Source organism: Ammospiza nelsoni, chromosome 1 (assembly GCF_027579445.1).
Source record: "Ammospiza nelsoni isolate bAmmNel1 chromosome 1, bAmmNel1.pri, whole genome shotgun sequence".
NCBI classification, from domain to species: Eukaryota; Metazoa; Chordata; class Aves; order Passeriformes; family Passerellidae; genus Ammospiza; species Ammospiza nelsoni.
This window is the reverse complement of record NC_080633.1, coordinates 42770555-42792884: the sequence shown is the minus strand read 5'-3', so window position 1 is coordinate 42792884 and position 22330 is coordinate 42770555. Positions and strand designations below refer to the sequence as shown.

At 44.1% G+C, this 22330-nt stretch overlaps 1 protein-coding gene across 2 annotated transcripts in view; it reads left to right on the top strand.

Moving 5' to 3' along the window:
* Positions 1 to 9725, top strand: part of ABHD5 (abhydrolase domain containing 5, lysophosphatidic acid acyltransferase) — a 28251-nt gene extending 18526 nt beyond the window's left edge. For both annotated transcript variants that reach the window (XM_059471472.1, XM_059471479.1), the window contains exons 5-7: positions 3839 to 3950; positions 4485 to 4671; positions 6640 to 9725. In XM_059471472.1, the coding sequence (XP_059327455.1) occupies positions 3839 to 3950; positions 4485 to 4671; positions 6640 to 6729 (389 nt within the window). In that variant the 3' untranslated portion in view covers positions 6730 to 9725. The remainder of the gene's footprint in view (positions 1 to 3838; positions 3951 to 4484; positions 4672 to 6639) is intronic.
* Positions 9726 to 22330: the final 12605 nt, after the last annotated feature.

The window sequence follows — 22330 nt, the reverse complement described above, 5'->3', positions numbered from 1 at the left end:
GGGAACCCTGACAGAGAGGTGTGAATGTGAAAGGGTTTTTTCTGGTTGCCTCTGGTCACAGTCCATTTCAGTTCTAATTTGCTCATCAAACTTCTAATTCCAGTTTAATGAGCAAATGGGATTTCCAAATTCCCTTAACATTAGAAGGCAGTCTGTCATAAATGCAAGAATTGGCCTGAGTTTAAAGAAGTTGAAACTGGGTTCTTTCCATTAGCCGTTTTCTTACTGCTCTAGGAAATCTTGTGGGCCTCATTGGTGTCCTGCATTATGGTGGCAGTTCATATTTCCATTTCTTCAACAGCACTGATGGAATGGTAGATAAACTGTCTATACTCTAATACTAGGGCTAGGTAGTGCTGACCAAAAATACTGGTTTTAGTTAATCTGGGAAATGAAGAGTGTAATAAAATCTAGAAGTCATTATAGCTATTCCTTCTAGAGGAGAAAGAGATTATCTGTCTGTTACTCTCTGTGCTACTGAGTTATCTTCTGGAGAGTCTTGGAAAAATACATCCTTAAGATCCCTCACAAATATAATTAACTAACCTCTTCATCAGTTTTGGTATTCAGTCTGAAGATAAACTCGTGAGATTTCTAGGCATTGTTTACATTTAAACCACATCTGTTTCCTAAATCTATTTCTATAGAATATATATTTCAATATGCTGCATACACTCATTTGTTTGTTTCTTTTCAATAGTGTGACAAATTTCATTTTTCAGTCAAGCAACATGTTTTGTACAAACAGATTTTTTTTTTTTTAAGTAAAATGCTAATTTGGTTAAGAAAACAACCTGGAAAATATTGAGTGTTATGCACTGTTTTAATGTGTTCTATCCAATAACAAGAACATGCATAAATCAATCCACATGGGAAAATTCAAAGCTGAAATTGTCTTCCTTAGCAAAAAGTGAAGTCAAACTGTGCTGCAGAAGCAGACTCTGTCCTGGCAAGGTGTCCCCACACCTAGTCTCACTTACAGGTTGCCATGAAGGGCAGTGCCTTTAAAAAGTTTTTCATCTGTTTCTCACTGCACTGGTAAAAAAGTTTTTCATCACTAAATTAAGTTCTTGACAGGTGAAACATAGTTCTTAGAGAAGGGTAGGTCTATACACTGTGCTGCAAGTAGCCATCAGACCTGACCTGATGAAGGCACTGAACCGATCCCCAGTTTCCTTCCACGTGCAGACATGTTTAAGCTGATGGGCAGACCTGGTTGTTTGAACTTCACTCTAAAGCCAATTGCTCTTATTCAAAGGTGTAAGTTCAAATGTGAGCAAGTTCATTGGATATCACCATAGTATCACATGGATATTTAATCAGTCCCATGGGCAAATACTTAAAACTGGAAGAGAGACAGAATCCAGATATTTTTTTCTTTGAGTGGTTTCCAGTAGTTGATTTGCATGTTTTCCTTCTTAACTGGAGCACTCACCCAGGAGTTTCACAGTTTGGTGGGGCTTTGGTGCTTAGGTTGGATTTCTGAATTCCATTCCTAGAGCTGGATGCCTGAAAATTCCTCACAACAGACATGTCAGTGTGACCACGCCCTTTTTGTGGAAATCTGTGTCTTCAGTGTTGGAATTTCTTACAGTATTTTCATAGACACTGTGGAAAACATCAGCCAGACAATTCAGAATTTCTTTAATAAATGTTACAACAATGACTTACAGTCTGATTTAATTCCAAAATTTTTTCCAAGTTGCCTTGAATCTTTGTTTCATTCTCCCCTGTAAATTCCCAGGGGAAAAATGTTTTGGAATTGGACCCACAGACAAGGCACTTCTTACCAAAACAGAAAGTGAATTCTAAAATTTGGTAACACTTTGTGGCATGGCCTCTATGCTGACAGCTAGACAAGGCGCAGAATTAATTTCTTTTTTGCAAGAACTCTTATTCCAAGCCAGCTGTGTTCGCTTGTATTCAAAAAACCCAAACACACAGAAAAAGAAGTCCAGCAATTGTACTCTATGCAGGGAAAATAGAGCAAAGCCAATTGCCAGATTTTTACAAAATCTTCATTGCTTTGGGAGTTAAATCACTGTTTCATAAGGGAATTATTTTCTCTTGCACTGTATTCATTTTCTAAATCTGTTCAAAGCATGTGTAAGGGTGTGTTGCAATAATCTCCAGGTTACGAAAACATAGATCACTGTGGCAAGGTCTGCATAAATAATACCAGGCCTTTGCCCAGGACTGGGTGGGAAGAAGTGACATCATCATAATTGCACAGATTAACAACAGCATGAAGTTGCTACTGTCTGTGAAAGGGGAAACATAACCACGAATAGTCACACTCAGTCAGCTCAGTGTCCACATGGAGACCAGTGATGAGTATGGTTCCTCACAGATCACTGTTGGGATCAGTTGTTATGCACCTTTGCCAGCAACACAAACAGTGGGATTGAGTGCATCCTCAGCAGCTCTGCTGATGGCACCAAGCTGTGTGGATAACAAGCTGTAGGGGAGAGATGCCAGCCAGAGGGCCCCTTGAGAGGTGGGCTCATGGCAACCTTGTGAAGTTCAACAAGGCGGTGTGAAAGCCTTGTGGCAATCCTGATCACCTCTGAACAGAGAATAGATGGAGAGCAGTCCTGAGGAGAAAGACCTGGGGTGTTGGTTAGTTGATGAGAAGTCCAAAATGATCCAGCAATGTGTACTTGCAGCCCAGAAAGCCAACTGCATCCTGGGCTGCATCAAAAGCAGCATTGAGGGAGGTGATTCTCCCCCTCTACTCTGCTCTCATGACACCCCATGTAGAATACTGCATCCAACTCTGGGGCTCCAGTATAAGAATGTTGGAGACATTCCCCTTGGAGATAGTCAAGAGGAGGGACATGAAGATAAGAAGGCTGGAGCACCTCTCCTATGAAGACAAGCTGAAAGAGTTGGGCTTCATAAGAGAAGGCTTTGGGGACACCTTGTGGGAGCCTTCCAGTACCTTCAGGAGGCCTACAAGAGGGCTGGAGAGCAACTTTTTAAAAGGGTCTGTAGTGATGAGACAGGGGTAATGATGGAAGAGTTTAAATCAGATATTAGGGATGACTAATACTCTTAAACTAAGATTAGCCTTGTGATGAGGCTCTTGTCCCAAAGATCCATCAGGTCAATGTAGAAGAGGCTTCTTCCTTAGAGAAGTTATTCAGAAAAGACTCTTAAGTTTAGAAGGCCTGAACTGGCCCCTGAAAAGGCCTACTTCTCTATTGGCTTGTTAGGAGAGCATAAGGACAAGGTTTTCAGCGTTAAGTCTCTTCATTTGTACCAGTAGTTGTGCCTTATGTTAAGATTTCTACACCTGTTTTTCATCATAGACTTCGGTTCTTTCAACTACGCTCTAGTTAGAGGAACTAGCTTCAGAAGCAGACTGTTCTGTAAGAGGAGAAGACAGACTTAAGGAAGAAAACACCCCAGCTTTTTCAACAGTGCCTTCTGGTCCTGAAAGGTGTAGTGCATTTAACCTACCCAGTGCTGCCAGAGCAAGGAGAATGTGTTGGTATCATGTGAGACTAAACTGGTGACAGAAAGGCACTGCTTAGCCCTTTTGCTGGTCCCAGTCTGTAGGTTTCCTCTCTTGCTGTAGTGACCCGACTCAAACATTCCCCATATATATTCAGTGGGGGGAGCAGCATAAAATTCTTTATAGTATTTAAATTTAATTCCTATTAAGTGTAATTCCATTGTGTTTACCTAAAACATGCAAGTGGTAAAACCACATACACATTTAGAAGCCGTGAGTTTTAAGGGGATGTGTTCTCAGGGCTCTAATGAAAAGCATTAGGCAATCTGATAAAGCAGTTTATACACATTCCCACTCTAACAATGTTTCCCGTTTTAACAGGATTAAGCCTTGTTCAGCGTTTAAGACCAGACTTCAAGCGAAAATATTCATCAATGTTTGATGATAACACTGTGGCTGAATATATCTATCACTGCAATGTACAGTCACCCAGGTGAGTCTGAATTTCCCAGTGAATATTTTGAAGTCTGTTGTTCAATTACCAAGTGCCTGCTACTCCCTCCAATGGCCATGGCAGCAGTGTGCATGCTGGTTTGGTTTTATTTTTAATTGTGTCATTTATTATATTGAAGAAAAAGGTACCATTGCACTTTTTCTGAATTCCAGATACTGATAAATGTAAAACGTATCCTAATTCTATATTTATTCTCAATTTATGTTAATTCTGTGAGAGTTTGGGCATTTCACTTAAATAACTGTTGGAGAATTTTAATGTATAAAGAATTCCTTTAAAAACTGTAAAAATAAGGCATTTCATTCTTTGAAGTGCTACCACTCAGTCATGCAAAAACCTGGGCTCTTCCTGTTGAACATTATATGTAAACCTTGGAAACTTAGTGTTCTTAATTGTAAAACATCCCAGCCTCATGTACTCCGTCATACCAAAAGGCACAGATACTCCATTTTAGATGAAAAGCAGATCCAATGGCAATTTAAATTGGTTTTTACCCTTTTTGATGCCTTGAAGTGGTGAAACAGCTTTCAAGAACATGACGATTCCTTATGGATGGGCAAAAAGGCCAATGCTGCAACGGATTTCACAAATGGATCGAGACATTCCTATCACAGTGGTCTATGGAGCACGTTCATGTATAGATGGCAATTCTGGCAGCACTATCCAGTCTCTGAGACCAAATTCCTATGTGAAGACAATAGTAAGTTTGACTTCTAAAGCAGTTGTTTGTTTTTTGTGTGGATTTCTTTAAGTCATAACTATGTGGCCAGGTTGGATGGGGCCCTGAGCAGCCTGTCTGGAGGTGTCCCTGCCCATGGGGTCGGAACTAGATGAGCTTTAAGGTCCTTTACAACCCAAACTATTCTGTGACTCTCTTTTTTCATACCAGCTGTGGAAATGGTGTCACTTTTGATTTAGAGCCTGGGGTAATAAGTTCTGTTTTCTGTAACAGAGAGAGAGAAAATAAATGTTACATCAGAGAAAACCTAGACAAAAGTGTTGAGTCCCCAGGCTAAGAACAAAACTTGCTGTAACACTAGAAGCCTAGGTGATTCTTTATTTTGTTCTACAACATGCTAATAGAAGTAAGTATTGTGGTCACTGTGTATCAAACCACACCAGCCCTACTATTTCCATGTATATATCAGATAGTGGGGAGGCTCTCATAAACTCTCTTCATCTGTCTGTATAATATATTTGTTCCTCTGATGAGAGAGCAGTTTGTACCTGCTGCTTAGGATCTTGTGAGCATCTTTCTTTAAGTCATTAAAAAAATAGTTAGTGTTGTCTTACTACCTAAGATGTTTTTGTTTAGAGGTATGATATTGTCATTTAAAATGTGCATAATTACAGCTTGATGTGAATGTGCACACTGCATTTTTTGTTGTTGATTTCTATAAAAACTAATTCAAAAGTATTCTTCACACATTTTCACATCAGTCAGCTGTGATAATTGAATATGCATACATGTTGAAATGCTGTGAGGTGATAAAATGTTTGAGCACACCAGCTGTGGTGTTACTGATGTCTGGAACTATCTGGACAGAAGTGTACAGTATGTAAGGTTTATTGTATACTATAACAAGTCACCCAGATAAAATTTTATAACTTGATACAGCTGGATTTAGAGCTGTAAACTCAGAGAAAAGACATTGTTATCCAGCTGTTTTAAGTGTGTTAAAGAGCACAGATACATTTCATAAATGTTGACGTCCAGACTGAAATTGTCACTTAACTGCTGAACCAGAGAGAGGGAGCTGTAACAGAAAGTCAGTGTTAAAATTTGTACAACATATTGCTGGGATAAGCTTATACCATTCAGGGAGATTTTTTCCACTCTGGTCAGGGACTTTTAGAAGGAACTGTAGAAAATGATATTATATTCCAGGCTAAAATTTTGCCAAGCCACATACAGATTCTAAAAGGTAAATTGGAGTGGTAAAATTGCAGGCATACTCAAAAACCCATAGGAGGGCAAGGGCTTTAATGAGATGGAGATGTGGACTTGGCAGTGCCATGCTTGGTAAAATGTACAGAAATTCTGTGGTTTTGTTACATGCATTTATTCCTAAATAATTTTTACTTTGAGTTTCTGGGAGTTTTTAGCGCAATAACATAGCTATACTTGTAGGACATTTGGTTAGAGACTTGAGAGGGTGTTTTAAGGAGGGGAGGGGAAAATTTTTTTTTTTTTTAAAGGTTAGTTCTGGACTGACTGTAAAATAGAGAGCAGGTCAGGTACCTTTGCTGTACACTGTGGTGACAATTTACTTCATAGCATTTTTACAGATAATAACAAATTCTAGAAGTAGGCTATTTGAGTGGAGAGTGAAGGGACTTAAGATACATCAGAAATTTGATATGCAAGGCTACTAAATTTGTTGTGCAGTGACTTGTTCATGTCTCCATGGTGGGTTGTTTTTTTTTCAACAAGGTGAGCAGTTGAAAAAGCAGTGGTTTTACTTTCTTTTCCTGTGTAGGAAAGTTTCTTTACAAGGAAAGAATATTTTGGTATTCCTTATGTTTAGAGCATCATGTAGCTAGAGCATAGTTGCATGATGCCAACTCTTGGGTAGTGTGTAAAAGCTGGGTTCTTCACCTATCCCAGTATTTATTTTTTTATTACATATTGCTGATACTGACGTGCTTCTTCACCTTTATCGTGCAGGCTATCCTCGGTGCGGGTCATTACGTGTACGCCGATCAACCTGAGGACTTCAACGAGAAAGTGAAAGACATCTGTGACTCTGTGGACTGAGTGTCCTCTGTTCTTTAGGAAGTCATACCATAGATAGCATTTAATGGCAATACTCTCTAGGAAATCACTAAAGAATGCAGAGTTAATGGAACAGGCTCTGCTTGCACACTGTTTCTTCTAAGAAGCCATTTGCACATTTAAACCACTGAGTGCCTATTTTTGGGGGGAATGAAGAGATTTGAAGCTAACTTTGTACAGCTTTTTTTTTTTTTAATTGTCCTGTCAGATAAAAAATTACATGTAACTTTTGAAACTGGAATTGTCTTCAAAATTTAATTGAACTTTGCACATGTTGAACTCTAAAAATGCTGAATTCTCCAACATGGAGAACTGTATCAATAGAGATACAATGTACCAAATGCAATTTGGTTTCTTTATGAATGCTCGTACTTTTTAGCTGATGTTTCATACCAAGAATATGAAACTGCATATGTATTTTATTTTTGGAACCCAGAACTCCATATACAATATTTTAAGAGGGTTTGTTTTTTAATTGAAGTGGTAACAGCTTATGAAACTGATTTTGGGAAAGGGATGGGGCCAAAATAATGAGCAATGTCTGTCACTGAAATATGTTTGTTAGTTTATAAGAATTTGAGGCTCAATATTGGGAAATCCATCTTCTGTTGGATTTTATTTCCATTTATCTCAAGGCATCCTTTTCCATCTGTGCAACTTTTACGGAAGACTCAGTTTATAAGAGTCGATGATGTCACCAGCACTCATGCTTCCATAAATATTTTGATGTGCAGATTTCTGTGATTTAAAATACAAAAGATGGCTTGTTAGTTACTACACCTTTTTTTAACACTTTACTGCACGATTTGTTACTAGTCTAAATCTAACAGTTGTGGGTAAGCTGATAAGATTTTGATTAGGGCTAGGAGATATCCACCTGGATAGTGAGCCTATTTCCCATTTTCTTTCAGTAGAAAGCCTAGTCCATATTTTAGTGAATTTGAGCTGAAGGAGAGGCAGAATATTGATGTTCTCTAATTGGGAACTACAACAGCTTAATGTATTTTATTTAACATTCAGCCTCCTTATAGGAAGGATTATTATTGGAATGAACAATACCACTGTAATGAATTATAATTACATGTTTTGGAGATTGTTTATATATTTTAATTGAGTATTTCAATATGAGAGATAGTCCAGTCTCTGCTACTTTTTGAATTATAGTTCGATGTTAGTACTTCACATGCCTAGTAAATTATATTAAGAAAAATACTTTGTCACTTTAAAGCCAAATAATGTGGTGGTTTGTTTTTTAACAAGTTTACATAAAACTATTGATCTGTTTTTGAATATTTAATTGACTACTGAAGAGTTCTTGATACTTTTATACAAAGAGAATTTGAATTAATGATAGCACCATCTTAAAGCTTGAATTATGTGCAATTTTTTATCAAATTAAGGAATCATTGCACATATTTATGATGTGGAAGGCAAAGATACCTAAATATTCAGGAGATAATGTAATTATGTTCCCCAGCAGAACATAGTCTCTCTTACTGAAGGAGATATTTATCTATACGGTGCTATGTAAACATAAAATAGTTGTTGTGACTACCTTGACTGGTAGCACTTCATATCTAGCAAGATAAATATTTTAATTAAAAATAAGTATTGAATTAAATTACTTTTTCAATTAGCAGATGCCAGAACTGTAAAACCAAAATTTTGAGTTATTTGCTAAAATCTTGAAAATAAAAAATCAGAATTATCAATTATCAATTCCATTTTTTAATATAAGCTATAAATTATCAGTCATGCCACCATTTAGGTGGATGCCTTCAGCATGTTGGTTATTTTTCACCCTTTTCAGTGTCTTATTTTTTATTTATCAACTTAAACAGCTGTTTTAGTTGTGCATAAAAACCTAAATAAAATAAATTTTGAGTCTTCTCCAAATAATAAAAGGTGAAACAAATTATTGGAATTTTCAGATAGCACTTACTGATGGGAATTGTAGATTCCGCATCAAAAGTTGGAAGTAGGGATAAAAATTGCACACTGGATGTGAATATTGTTTTAAATATACCTTGCTTTTTCAGCTTATTGTACTAATAAGACTTATTGCTTATGTTTTGCACAACAAAAAAAAATTCTTTAATGTTATATTTTATTAATGTTATGACATTATATTGCTTTTTTAAAAAATTATGTGCAATTAAGCCCTGGAAATCAAGAGTTATTAGTAAGTTGAGGTAAATTATCCAAAATACATTAAAAATACATTAATGCTTATTTTCAAATGTCTCAATGTTCTTAGGTTTCCTTGTATTTAACTGAAGTTAGTGAGTGTTTGTCAACAAGCAGCTGCAAGCTGAGAATGTTGTTTGTATGTATAAGGAAAAGGATTCTGTGTTATCTTCCAGGAAGTATTAGATGCTACTGTGAAGGTCAAGATGGAATTCGGAATGTCCTACTGTGTGCAACATAATCTGCTCAAATTACTTTAATAAATGTCATAGGAGGTGCTGAACAGAAAATGAACGGCTGAAAAGACTTGGGAGCTAGACCTTTTGTGGGCAATTACTGTTCAGAAATAATCTCAGTTTCTCCAGGAGTTCTGTTTCAGTGCAGTGACCAGTTGCTTAAATGTACTGTGGTGAGCACTGAATGCTGATGATGCTGTTTTTGTTACAGCACTGTAAAAAAGACAAGAATAACAGGCATAGAGGCACCCAGTAGTCTATCCCATTCTAACATCAAAGTGAAGACAGCTGTGTACCAGAGGCTAGAGCATAACAAAAAGAATCCAAAATATTAATAAAAATCCAAGATAAACTGCCTAAATCTCCAGGACACACTCTTCCTGAGGTTGTTGAGATAAAATTTATTTAAAGTAACTTAGTAATATTTTGTTTGACATGGCTGAGTTCATCTTGTTACTTATTGAACCCTGCCAGATTAGATTTTAGTTCTGAAAAACTGATTTTCAGAGAACTTGTTGATAAGACTCTATAATAAAATGTTTGCAACCATCACAAGGAAGTCCCTGTTTGTATCTGATTGTGAAATGGAAATGGAAAATGTGAATTCTTATGTGTTGATCTTGGAAAAATGGGTCCAAGGAAGAGAAATGTCATCATGTGGTTTCCCTTGGATTAAACTGATGCTGGCCTTTCTTTTTTAAAAGTTAGCTTTTTAAGGTTGCTGCAACTGTTTGTGCTGAATTGGTGTGCCTGTCTCTGCCTGAAATGCTTTCTGTGGTCATTGTGGTTCCTCAAATTCCCAGCCCTTCCAGATCACAGTTACTCAGCTTTTGCAGTGGGATGAAAACAAGACTAAATGCAATAAAAACATCTGGAATTAACCTATGGGCAGACATTTTCAGGAATGCCTGTTTTGTTAGCCTTCATTAAAACATGAGCCTGCAGAATATTAAGGCTCACAGTCAAGTGCTTTTGGGCTCCTTGGCATATCTGTAATTTTGTTGGGTTCTTTTGGCCATTTGACCATCAACCCATCCTGCAGTCTTTGAGCATGGCAGCACAGCCATGAGGCCTTCATCAAGGGATTATGTTTTGTAGGAAGTATAAGGGAAGCTTGTGAAAGGATGAGGCACTACAGGAGCTGAAGAGAGACACATTTTAGGGGGACTGGTAAGATCAGAACAGGACACAGGTGTGTGCAGAAACTGCCTTCTGGTGTTAGTGGCAGCAGGTGGAAATGGATGGAGCTTTCAGGTTTGCAGGCAGGTGATGGGCAGAGGGCAGACCAGTGTGGAGAACAGAGCCACGTGGCTGGAATGACAGCCTACAGCATAAGGAACAGTAAGAGCTAGAAAAAAATGAGGCAGCTGGAAACAGCAAAATTCAGCTGAAGAGCTTTGGGGTGGGAACATTCAAGAGCCAGTCATCAGCTCTGGATGAGGATGAGAAAAATGGTGAAGGAAAGGTTTGGGGTGTCTGGTGTGCATGTAACAGAGCTTACCAAGGTAAGGAGGACACCTGCAGTGCCAGCTGGAGGGAAGTCTGGTTGGAAAGCCTGGATCTACACTATATGGATGTTTTGGTGTCCCTCCTTTGACTAAAGCTCGTCCTTGGAAGGCAAGTGCTTTTTCCCAAGCTGGACACCATTCCCTCAGACTGGTACTTGGACAGGAACCTTAAAAGAATTACCTCTCATGAGAAGCTGACTTCCACAAATCAGAAGTGAGCTGATGGCAAAACATGTGATGAGGGGGTCACTGGACTGCGTTAGGTAAGACGAAAAATCGAGATGTACAACAATGCTTGTCACTAAAGATCATAAATTCATCTTTTACAAGAGGAGTGGCTGTGTTCCAGTTTGCCTCGTTGCTTTTGATCACAGGGGTATCCTACATTAAGGTTTGAATATGGGTAGTAGAATGTAGAAGGATAAAATATGGAAATATTTGCCACATATACTTTAAAAATAAGAAGCGCAAGTAGCAGGAATGTACTGAAGACATTTTTAGATATGTACATAATTTGCATTAGTAATTAGCAGCAAGATGAAAGTGGTGACAACAGTACAAGTTAGGTGTTTGCTTGCATTTTATGCCTCACTTGCAGAGGAGAGCTCACAAACTGAAACTGTTAGTTTTGGGAAGGGGCAGGGCTGTAAAATGGAGTGTGACCCCAAATGCATGCTAAGGAGTAGATGTGCTTTGAAAATGAACTACTGCAAAGGCAGGATCTCCATACATTTACAGGTCTATTTCTGCACTCTCGAATTCACCTACTTGATGTGTAAATGACTGGAGCTGTGAATGGAGCGAGGTGCGGCTGTCACTTCCTTTGTAGTGTTGTGATAGTTAAATGCTTGCCTGATACCCACCTGCCTTTCTGCTTTGACTTTATTTAAGGATTCTCACACTCACTCAGAGCTCAAACCTAAAATGGAGGCTAAAGAGCTCAATCCATGCAAATCCCCCAGCTAGAGACCCCCTCTGAAAAGGAGATTATTACTCATGTCTACCCAAGGTTTGTGTTCTTCTTGGTGGCTGCCAGGAGTGAGATTGCTCGTCCTGCTGGACACTGAGCCCCTGTATTCAGTCATGTGCCATGGCCAGTTCTGCCTCATGAGTAACCCAGTAGATGCTTTGGTGAGTACAGAGTTGAGGAAAATAACCTGCAAGCACAGTGGAAGGATGACTGGTATTGGGGTTGTGCATGGGGGAAGAAGGACCAGCACATGATGATTCCTGAGAGTGGTGGGATGGTGAGCCCCATCCAGCACTTGACCCTGGTTTGTTTCCCAGCTGGCAGGGCCTGAGCACCCTGCTGCTGTCAGATTTGCTTGCTGCACACCCCCAGCTCACAATTTATTTCCCCATGTCCAGCTCCCTGAGCTGCAGGATGAAGCCTTTGAGCCCCTTAAACACCTCTGTCCAGGCATTCCACCAGCAGTGAGCCTGCTCACAGCTGAAGCCACCATGGCTGTTTCTGCAAAGGAACTTGGCAGAGCAGCAGTGGATGCAGGTAAGGCACAGAGGAAAGTGAGAAGCCAGCTGGCTCATCCCCTGGCACTGACTCTTTCCGAGCTTGCAGCCCCTCCCTGTGCTCAGCAAGAGGCCTGGCCACGCAGGAGGTTCCCAGTCAGGAGCGCATCTCCTGGCCAAAAGTTGTAGAATCACAGATTGGGTTGGGTTGTAATCTAAGATTTCCTGAACCCTGAAAGCTGCATCCATCCTGAATTACCTTCATGGAGATTTCCCATGCCTCAGTCCCTGTGCCAATGGATAACTCTTCTGCACAGGCAGGACTGGGCTGCACTGGGGGTTTGTGCATTTCCCTGAACAGCTTCTAGGCTATGTGATGCCTGCCATGGTTCCTGACAGCAAAGCCTGCCTGAGTACATTAGTTAGGGCCATGCTTTGTTCACACAAAACAAAAATTCAGGTGTGTCACAGGGGCAGGTGTCATCAAAATGATGCATAAACTGTTTTGGAGGTTTTTTGAATACAGGCAGATTTCAGCAGCAGTTTGGGGCACAGCAGCTGCTAAGCACACAGTAGTGTTTGCCTGTTGTAGAATGGCTATAGATTTGTTTTATGAGGGTTCTAAAAATACTTTTTGCTAAAATGCTGGAGGGTTAGTGAGAAAATGAATGCATTTATTTTTATCCCAGCAATATCTGGAAACAGATGAAAATCCAGCCAGGTGAGTGAATCCAACCTCTCATCAAGTCACATCATTAATTGAGAGGTAAATTATTACAACATTATTTCCCCCAGCTCCTTCGGTACAAGCCAGCTCCCAGCTGGGGCTGTGCATCCCTACCACCCCAGTATCTCCCTGTTGGCCTCGTGGAGCAGGGATGGCAGGAGCAGGGAGGGAGGGGGACACTGTCCCCTGCTTTCCCCCATCGGCTGGAAGCTGCGGCTCTCTTCTCCTTTGCTCCATCAGTTCTCCGCAGACCCCACTAGAGGGGACACGGCGCTCCCGAACCGCCCCGGCAATTCCTGCGGGCTCCGGCTTCTGCACGGCGCTGCTTTTACAGAAAGAGCTGCGCTGCAATTTCTCCTTCCACGCTTGATGGATGGATACCTAAAGGCATGGGGCAGGGCTGAAATAGGCATTCCAGCCATTTGATTCACGCCTGTTATATGGGAAAGGGCAGGTTGTGGAAGGGTGAGTGTAGTGCCATTGCATTAATGCAGATCCCTGCAGTACCGCATCTTTGTTTTATTTATTCTAATGCCTTTTCACAAGGCAGAAATTAAATCCACAAAGAAAGGCTAGACGTTGGAAAGAGGAGGGGGAGCACAAATGAACCTCCTCTATTATTACAGACGAGCCCCAGAATGAGAATAAATGGTGATAAGAGGAAAAAATAGCTGCGACAGAATTATTAAATAAGGGGCAACTTTTAAAGTGGCTCCAGTCTGGCTTCTAATTTTGTTCCTATAATTTGATTGTGGATTTAAATGGGACTGCTTAGACATTAGATACTTCATCTGCAAGCAGCAGCAGGTGAGCAGTGCAGGGGTATGTGCCAGGCTCCCCTGGGTGCTCCCTGCCCGCCTGCAGAGAGGGATGGAGGGCAGGGGACAAGCTGCCTCCTGCCTCCTGCCAGCCATTCCACCACAGGCAGGTGTGGGGGCCCCAGAAACGGGCTGAGGAATGGGACATGGGGCACGGACCCTACAGGAACCCCCCGTCTGTGCCAGCCTCGCCTCTCGCTCCGGGGGATGCAGCAGCACCTGGCTGGCCGTGCCCTGGGAAAGCCTTCAGTGAAAAACAGCGCAGGTACGGCTGCAGAGGGCTGCCAGGGGCTGGCACCAGCACAAGGGCACTGCCAGCCTCCATTGCAGCCTGCCGCCACTGCATGTCACTGTTAGGACAGAGCCACCCGGACTGAGGTCTGTGCAGCTCTGGTGGGGACAGACCCTGCTATCCCCTGGTGGCACTGCCCAGGGGAGATGGGCTGTGGGAATCCAGCACACAGGGCCTGGGGGAAAGCAATCAGAAAACTGAGTGTGCCCTGCAAAAATGGGTTGTCACTGAAGTGACAGAAATGAGTAGTCTGAATTACATTTTGTTAAAAGAGTGGGGCTTTTTTCTGGGACAGGCACCAAAGTAGAACCTGGTGTGGATAACTGGGGACAGGGGAGTAGGAAGCGCCTTTCCTCACTGGGTCGTTCCCAGTCAGCCCAGTTCCTCACTGGGGCAACTGAGGCTGCACCAGCTCCTGCTGAGGGGAAGGGATGGTTCACCAGACCTTAATGGTAGGATGGTCCCCCATGGACCATGTGGGAGCTGGGGCAAGGTGAGATTCCTTCCGTCAGCTCCCCCACTCAGGATGGGGATCAGCCCATAGCAGGGAGCAGGATTTGGCCCTATTACAGCAGGATCATGGGCTGACTGGGATGCCAAGGGGTGCTGGGGCAAACCTGTGAGGCTGAAATTCACCCCATGGCTTAGAGGATTTATGGCCACAGCTGTGGCAGAGCCCCTATGGGCACTGTGCTACTGGGCACCTGCCTTCCCTGCCTGGGTGCTGATGATACAAGAAGAGGTGACACCTTGGCCCATGCCATCCCCCTTGTCTGCGCTCCTTTTTGCAATTGGAGGTGGGATTAAGGTGACAGACTGCATGAGGGATGATCATGTGTCTGCCTCAGAAGCACCTGCTACAGAAACAGGCCATGATTCACAGTTCAAGGGGAAAACTGTGCCAGGCCTCAGTCACCAGGGGATATGGCTGTAAGTAAAGCAGAGGCTCTTGCCCTTTGTGGCCCTCAGCCCCATGTGCTTCTGGACATCTAACAACACTCTCTGGAAGCAGAGATATATGCTGAGAGGAGAAGGAAAAACACCTGCAGCAACATGACCTCTTTGTTTGATGGGAGATACAGAAGGAGAGGTGACATTGCTGCAGCCAGGAGTGCACTTATGACACGGGCTCATGGTGGGCTGCAGTGTCACCATATGCAAAGCCATGTTTGATCCATCCAATGCCTATATTCATCACTATGTGTGCTAGCTGCTGCTAGACAAAAGCATTGTCGTGTCCCATTTGAGGAGATCACCTGGGAGATGTCCATGGCATCCTATTACTCTTGGGACCAACCATCTCAGCACTTGTCATATCATCTCCCTGTCCTGCTGCAATCTGCCCTCCATGGTCTGTTACCACTGAACCCAAGTGCCTGGCCCAGGCCCTGTGGCCAGGTCACATCTCTCTGTTGCTCCTGAGGGACTCAGTGTTGGGACAGGAACAATTTAGCAGCCCAGCACTTCCTGCAATACTGAATTTCTTAAAGCACCTTTCAGATGAAACCCTCTAAAATGCTCAGCTGCTTGGCAGATCCCCCCAGCACACTTGCTCACGCTGTTTGTCTCAACAGGATATTAAAAAGAAGAGGTTATAAAAGCAAGGCGTGATACGAGGCGAGGCTTAGCTCGCAGCAGCAACATTTATATCCTCTCTGCAGCTCATGTTCAGCAAGCAGGAAACATCTGCAGCCCTCACTGCCCCCTCCTCATGTCCTCATGGGCTGCCACACTCCCCTGGGGACTCTGGTGCTGTGATGGCAGTCGAGTACACAGGTCCCACTGGGCTGCTTTCTCATGGGGGAGCAGGAAGCCTGTTCCAGCCCTGCCTGGGGCAGCCAGCCCTGCCTGGGGCAGCCAACCCTGCCTGCGTTGTGTTGGCTGCCTCTGATCCTTCCTGCAGCATGGACTGTAGTCCTGTGCTGTGGGTGGCTTCTCCTTGGCACAGACACTTAAACATTGCTGCTTATCTTCAACCTCCTCTGTTTCTGCTCTTGGCTGGATTTCCTGGTAGCACCCTGGTCCTGGTGGCACCCTGGTCCTGGTGACACCCTGGTCCTGGCTCACCATGCTGGGGGCTGTCCGTGATCTCCAGATCCAACCCTGCTATGCCAAATCCCCACCACTGGCCAAGCTGTGTTTACTCAGTTTCCCAAAACTGCTGAAGAAAACTCCCCTTTGCTATTTGATTCCCACCAGCTCCACATCTGGTTATTGATCGTTCAGGGCAAATGGTGTTTCCCACGACATTATCAGGGAAAGAAAGAAAGATCAGGCATCACATCCTGCTGGGCCCCAGGTACTGGAGGTGCCCCAGCCAGGACAGGGTGCAGAGGGTGAAGCAGTGAGCAGGCACACAGGGCTATCCACTGTGACATGAAACGGCATCTCTCAATTTTAATATCAAAATAGCTGGCCACATTTTCTCAATGCGTGCAGAGATATCTTCCTGTCCAGCTCCACATCACAGTGATCCGGAACACATGCAAGAGAGATTTCTCTCTGTCATGGCTGCCCACTCTCATAATTGTTTATTCCTTTTTGCCCCTAGCCCCCCAGTCATTGTTCTCCTTCTTCCTCCCTTCCGGTTTTACAGTCACTGGATAGACAGGCTCACAGGCTATTTTTAGGTTTCTAAATTACTTTTCAGATCTATTCTAAATTTGTCTCCCAATAATCTAAAATCTTGACATCTCAGGAGTGAAAACTAAATCTGAAAAAGGGGGGAAAGTTTAAGGTCTTTCTTACTGGGCTGGACCCCTTTGCTGTGGCAGTCTCTTGGTTTTCCTTCTCCTCATCTCTCACCGGTCCCACAACATGCACCCTGACCATCCTGATGGGCAAAGGGTGATTATTCCCACCCAAGCAGCATCCAGGACCAGGGATGCCCAGGGGAATGGGGAACAGAGGAGCCCATGGACAGAGGGGGATGAAGGCAGCATCCCAGGGTCCCACTTCACCTGGGTGCAAAGCAGGGAGCCAGTGCTTAGCTGGGTTTGCAGCTGCACTGCATTGAACTCCAATGGTTTTTGTACCTGCAGAGCCTCCTGTGGGGGTTGGGGGGGTGGGGGGGAGAAATAATGTTTTTGAAAATTAACCAGGAAAGCAGGTATTCTTGGAAAAGGTGATGCTGCAAGCCCAAGGCGAAGCTAGGAAAAGGAGGCAGGAGTCCTGCTGAGCGGTTGCTGCGGGTTGCTCTTATGCAGAGCTACAAAATAGGAAAACTTTAAATTATTCCTTCGGGGCTGGGCACCCTTTGAGCCGCTGCCAGCTCCTCCCTGCAGTGCCTAAAGGATAAAGCTTTTGTCCTCACTTCTCAATGTTCCACGCCCTGCAAACAGCAGACCCCCAAACCCTCAATAATCGCAAACCACGCACAAAGGATTTTATCTCGTGGCCTCGGATGGATGAAACCTCTGGCTGTCGGGACAAGGCTGCGCTGCCGACACCCCGAGCCAAGAAGCTGTGAGGGCTAAATGCTCTTAAAAATAAACTATTTCCTCCTCCGTCGTTCCTGACAGCCAGTGCCTAGGCAAACCAGCAGGATGATGAGCCGGGCTGGGGGGAAGGGGAGGGAAGGAGAAAAGGAGGGAAGGAGTTAACCTTCTTCCCATGGTAAAGCACTGAGGCTGCTTGCCAGTTTTCGGAAAAGCTGCAAGTCATTCTGCCAGGACGAGGAGGAGGTTCTGAAGTCTCTGGGATGTTCTCAGGAAAGTGCCGCAGTACGAGCCCAGCTGAGCTGGCATCACAGGCGGGGAGGGGACCTACCCGAGACTGGAAGTGCGGAAAGAAACCCCAAGCAGGAACATCCTGGCAGGATGCAAAAATGCTGGTGTCTTCAGGTTTCCTTCCTAACCTTCCCCTCTCCTTTGGCCCTCATCCTTCACGTGTCCCAATCCCGGTGTTCCAGACACCTCCACGCAAAGTGATTTGGGGAGTGAGGTGGTGCTGCAAGCCCAAGGCAGGAGTGGGAGCAGCCACTGCAACCCCGGTTCCCTGGATCACTGGAAAATAATGGATACCTGCAGATTGGAGCAGAGTTCTGCCAGGGCTTCTCTGAGCACTGCCTGCCTGTCCTGAAGGGAATAGCTGTGCCTGCCTCCTCCTCTTCCCTCCTAGCCCTTAAGATCCCCCTAGCCCTTAAGATCCCCCAGGTATTCCTGCACTAGTTTCTGAGAGAAATGTGCTGGAGTTGATGGAATATAAGGGGGCATCTTGCTATCAATACCCACTTCCTGGGAGGAAAAAATGTTTTCTGGAAAAAATAGCAGTCCACAGTGCATTATATTTGGAGAGAAAATAAGTCACCTACCAAGGTAAAATGTCATCAGCAAAATACAGAGGGTCCCGTCAGGCACATCTCAGTGGTGTCTCAGCACAGTGGCTGCACCGAGCATGTGGTGAATGCCCAGAAAGGTGAAGATAGATTAGGCAGAAGAAAATAGAACCCCCCTGAGTGATGCCACTTTGGAGCCCAAATTAGCAGATTTGGGAAGCAGAGGCGGCAGGATGGAGCAGCAATGAAAGGCCACTGAACTGCAGAGTTCCTCTTTTGGGGAAAAAATATCCCCCTCACAGATGGATCCCACCTTGATTTTGTTGCTTGGCAGCATAAAACCCATTCGACTAAAGACATGTAAAACCACCAGTGTCATTTTCTGGCTTATATTTTTATGTTTAGAGCATATTACATCCAGCACAACCCAGTCTTTTGAGGGAAGCTTTGGTCAATTAAGATTAGCTGTCATTCTGCATTTATCACCATCACTTATGAATTCTTCTCATTGCCAAGAGGCAGAAGGAGAAGATGGTGCACAAAATAAATAAATAATTGAGGGAGAAGCTCATCAGGTCCTGATTTCTATCCCCCTGCCATCTCTGGCAAAGCTGTGTTCTATGAGTCAGCTCAGGCGGGCTCTGGAAAACCATCACTGTTTCAGCGCTGCTATTAACCAGCACACAGATTGTCCTGATGGCTCTTGGGGTGAGTCAGGGGGGCATCAGCGAGGGCTGCATGCCAGCTGGGGTGCCACTGCCCCAAACCCACAGAGGTCTCAAAGGCACTGAGCCTGTCCTGCACTGGGCATTGCTGGAGGCAGGGGGTTGGACTCAAGGGACTGCCAGGCTGACCTGGCATGGGGGTTTCTACCTGTGGCTGCTCACAGTGGGACTGAAGCATATGCCTCGTGCTCCAGATGGGTGGGAAGGTGGTTGGGATGTTGGCACAGCACCCTCATTGCACAGCTTCAGCCTGGCACACGGAGAGTGGAACCTCAAGACACTCAGAGTACAGGGATGGGTGTGGCCCTCCTCAGCCCCAGACTGTATAGGGGCTGCACCAAAAGAGGGCCAAATTGAGACAAAACATGGGAAATATTTCAGATATATGTACCTAAATGGGCAGTCCTAAAGGCCCTGTGCTCATGGGAGTGAGTAAAAACCTTCTTTGTCTACTTACACCTTTAGTCCCTGTCTTGCTTGTGCAATTGCATAATAAATGGTATGACCTTGAGAGAGAAAAACTAGCAGCTCCAGGATGCTGGTTCAGATGATGAGAGCTTGTGTAACACTGTATTTCTGGCAGGCTGTCACTCCAAAAATGTATGTCCCTAATCAAAGGTAGATCTAAAATAAAAAAAAAAAACTTTTCCCCTCTGCTACCACAACACTATTTTCAAGGCACAAGTTGTTAGCAGCACATTGTTGGCTGAGGGGTTAAATCCTCATGTCTTTTACATTGTGTGATGTGCACCTATCATTTCTGCATAGATCTAGAGTGAAGATGGAATAGCTCATTACTCATCAGTGACAAACAAAAAGTACCATGAATCAAACTAATGGTTATGGGGGGAAAAAGGAAGATGATTGGCTTCCTATTGTTCAATGTCTTTCTTATCTTTCAGGAGCACCAAGGAGCAAACAAGCCCCTGGCTTGTGCAGAGCACCTTCCCCCAGTGAGAGGAAGTAACCCAGGCTCTAAACCATAAGTCCTCTGCCCAGTTAATAATTAGAGAATCTGCTGAAAGCAAAAGAAAACATACATTGATCAATATGGTACCTAGAGGGAAGATTAGGGACAGGTTATGGCTCTTGGACAATGGGTCTTGCAAAGCTCACAGAGGCGTTGCTGGTCAGAGTGAGGATGCAAAGATTCATTATCAGCCCATCTTATCTGGTAAGGCCTTACATGGTCTGGGCAAAGGGCAAGGCTCCTCACTGCCTGTTTGCAAAGTGCTGCTGCAGCCCACCTCACTACAGCCTCCTCAAAGAACAAGTAAAATACGGTCAAAAAGGCAAAAGGAGCCCAGCCTGGAGGCCACAGGCCAAAGATCACTTGGTACCCTGCACCTGGGCTGGGGCAAACTCTGCTGCCAACACAGGCTTCGGTGTGAACAAAGATAGGGATGAGGAGAACTTGATGGTCCTGGTGGATGAAAAGCTGGATGACCCGACAACACGTGCTCAAGAGCCCAGAATACCAACTGCATCTTGGGCTGCACCAAAAGCAGCATGATCAGCAGTCTGAGGAGGTGATTCTGCCCCTTTACTCCTTTACTCTGGAGACACTCCACTTGGAGTGCTGTATCCCACTCTGGGGTCCTCAGCTCAGGAAGGACATGAACCTGCTGGGGTGAGTCCAGAGGAGGCCAGGAAGGTGATGGTCTGGAGCACCTCTCCTATGGAGAGAGCTGGGATTGTTCAGCCTGAGGAAGAGAAGGCTCTGGGGACATCTTCCAGCCTTATAGTACCTAAAAGGAGCTTACAAGAGAGCTGGATAGGGACTTTTTATAAGGGGCTGTAGTGATAGGACAAGGTGGAATGGCTTTTAACTAGAAGAGGGTTGATTTACATAAGATATGAAGAAGAAGTTTTCACAGGAAGGGTGGTAAAATGCTGGAACAGGTTAGCCAGAGAGGTTGTGGATGCCCCACCTCTGGAAGATTGAAGATCAGGCTGGAATGGACTCTGAGCAACATGAACCAGTTGAAGATGTTCCAGCTTATTGCAGGGACCTTGGATTAGATGATCTCTTATAGTCCTGTCCAACCCAAACCATTCTATGATTGCTATGGTTCTATTACAGCCCTGCACATCCTTTTTCTTTGGGAGTGAGGGTTCCATAGATCTCATCCAAAAGGATGTGAAGGCAGTGGGACAACTCCCACGAGGTCACATCCCTCCCTTGTATCTGTTCCTGGACACTAATCAGTGTTTTATCAGATCATCTTCAAATCCATATGTGGTCACCACATTGTTTCTCACCTCTCTTAATTTTGAGGCACACTCCTCACAAGGGTGGCCACAGCCTCCATCTCCCCACAGCCACATTCACGGCAAAATCTTCATTTTCCCCTGCTGCATTATCTTTCCATGTCCTTAACTCCCAACGCTGGTCCAGCACTGAAGTCTTTCAAGCAGCTGGTGACAGACAGCACAAAGTAAACTTGGAATTCGACTGACTCTTTTCTGAATCCATTTTTGCAGTATCACCTCTTTGGGGTCACAAGGGACCTTCAGTTGCATAAGGAAGGACTGTCCTCCTCTCTTTGAATTCCTGTAATTTCTGATGAGAGACTCCCACACCCTTTCCCCGAATAAGGAGTTTCCATGAGGTATGGCTCAAGAAAGGAAAACTTTCCCCTTGTAGCGGATGGTTATAAATATATTATCACGATGATTGCCTTGGACTGTGTGGACTAGCATGACTCCTAATTGTAATATCCTTTGTGGAAGCTGTGAAAATTCAGTCCATTTGAACCCCATGTGCTGCCTGGGGCCCCTTCCTGCTCTATGACCTACAAAACACAGGTTCCTCCTCTGCTGAGCCACTGAGGGCACCATGGGGCAGCCGATGCTCAGAAGTCTGCTGCAAGACCTCAGCTACCTCCTGTATTTTCCCTGCCATGATATGCTGCTTTCAAGTGGAGGTACACAATATTTTCAAAGCAAACTCCCCTCTATCATTTTGCCCTCCCAGAAACAGCTGGTACTTATTCTGCCCACCCTCCCAGAAGAACCTTGGCCACACTGAGAAGGTCCACCAGCAGCAGTTTCTCTGAGCCACCCCTTGGTTTCCTCCTGAAGTCCCTGAGCTCTGGACAATTCAAGGAAACATTTTGCTTGTGACACTGGGAAAATTCAAACCAACCTGGTGTGTTATGCATGATGGGGCTGCTACTGAGAGTTATGATGTTTTTTGGCACTCTGAGAAAGGGGTAAGTGATTGGTGTGGATGCAGCGGGTCCCTGGCACAGTTACAGCACTTATTCTTTTGAGTAGAGGTGGATTTTCAAATAATTTGCAAATAAATTGGAAAATCTGCCTGAGTTACAAGTACTCTGTAAAAT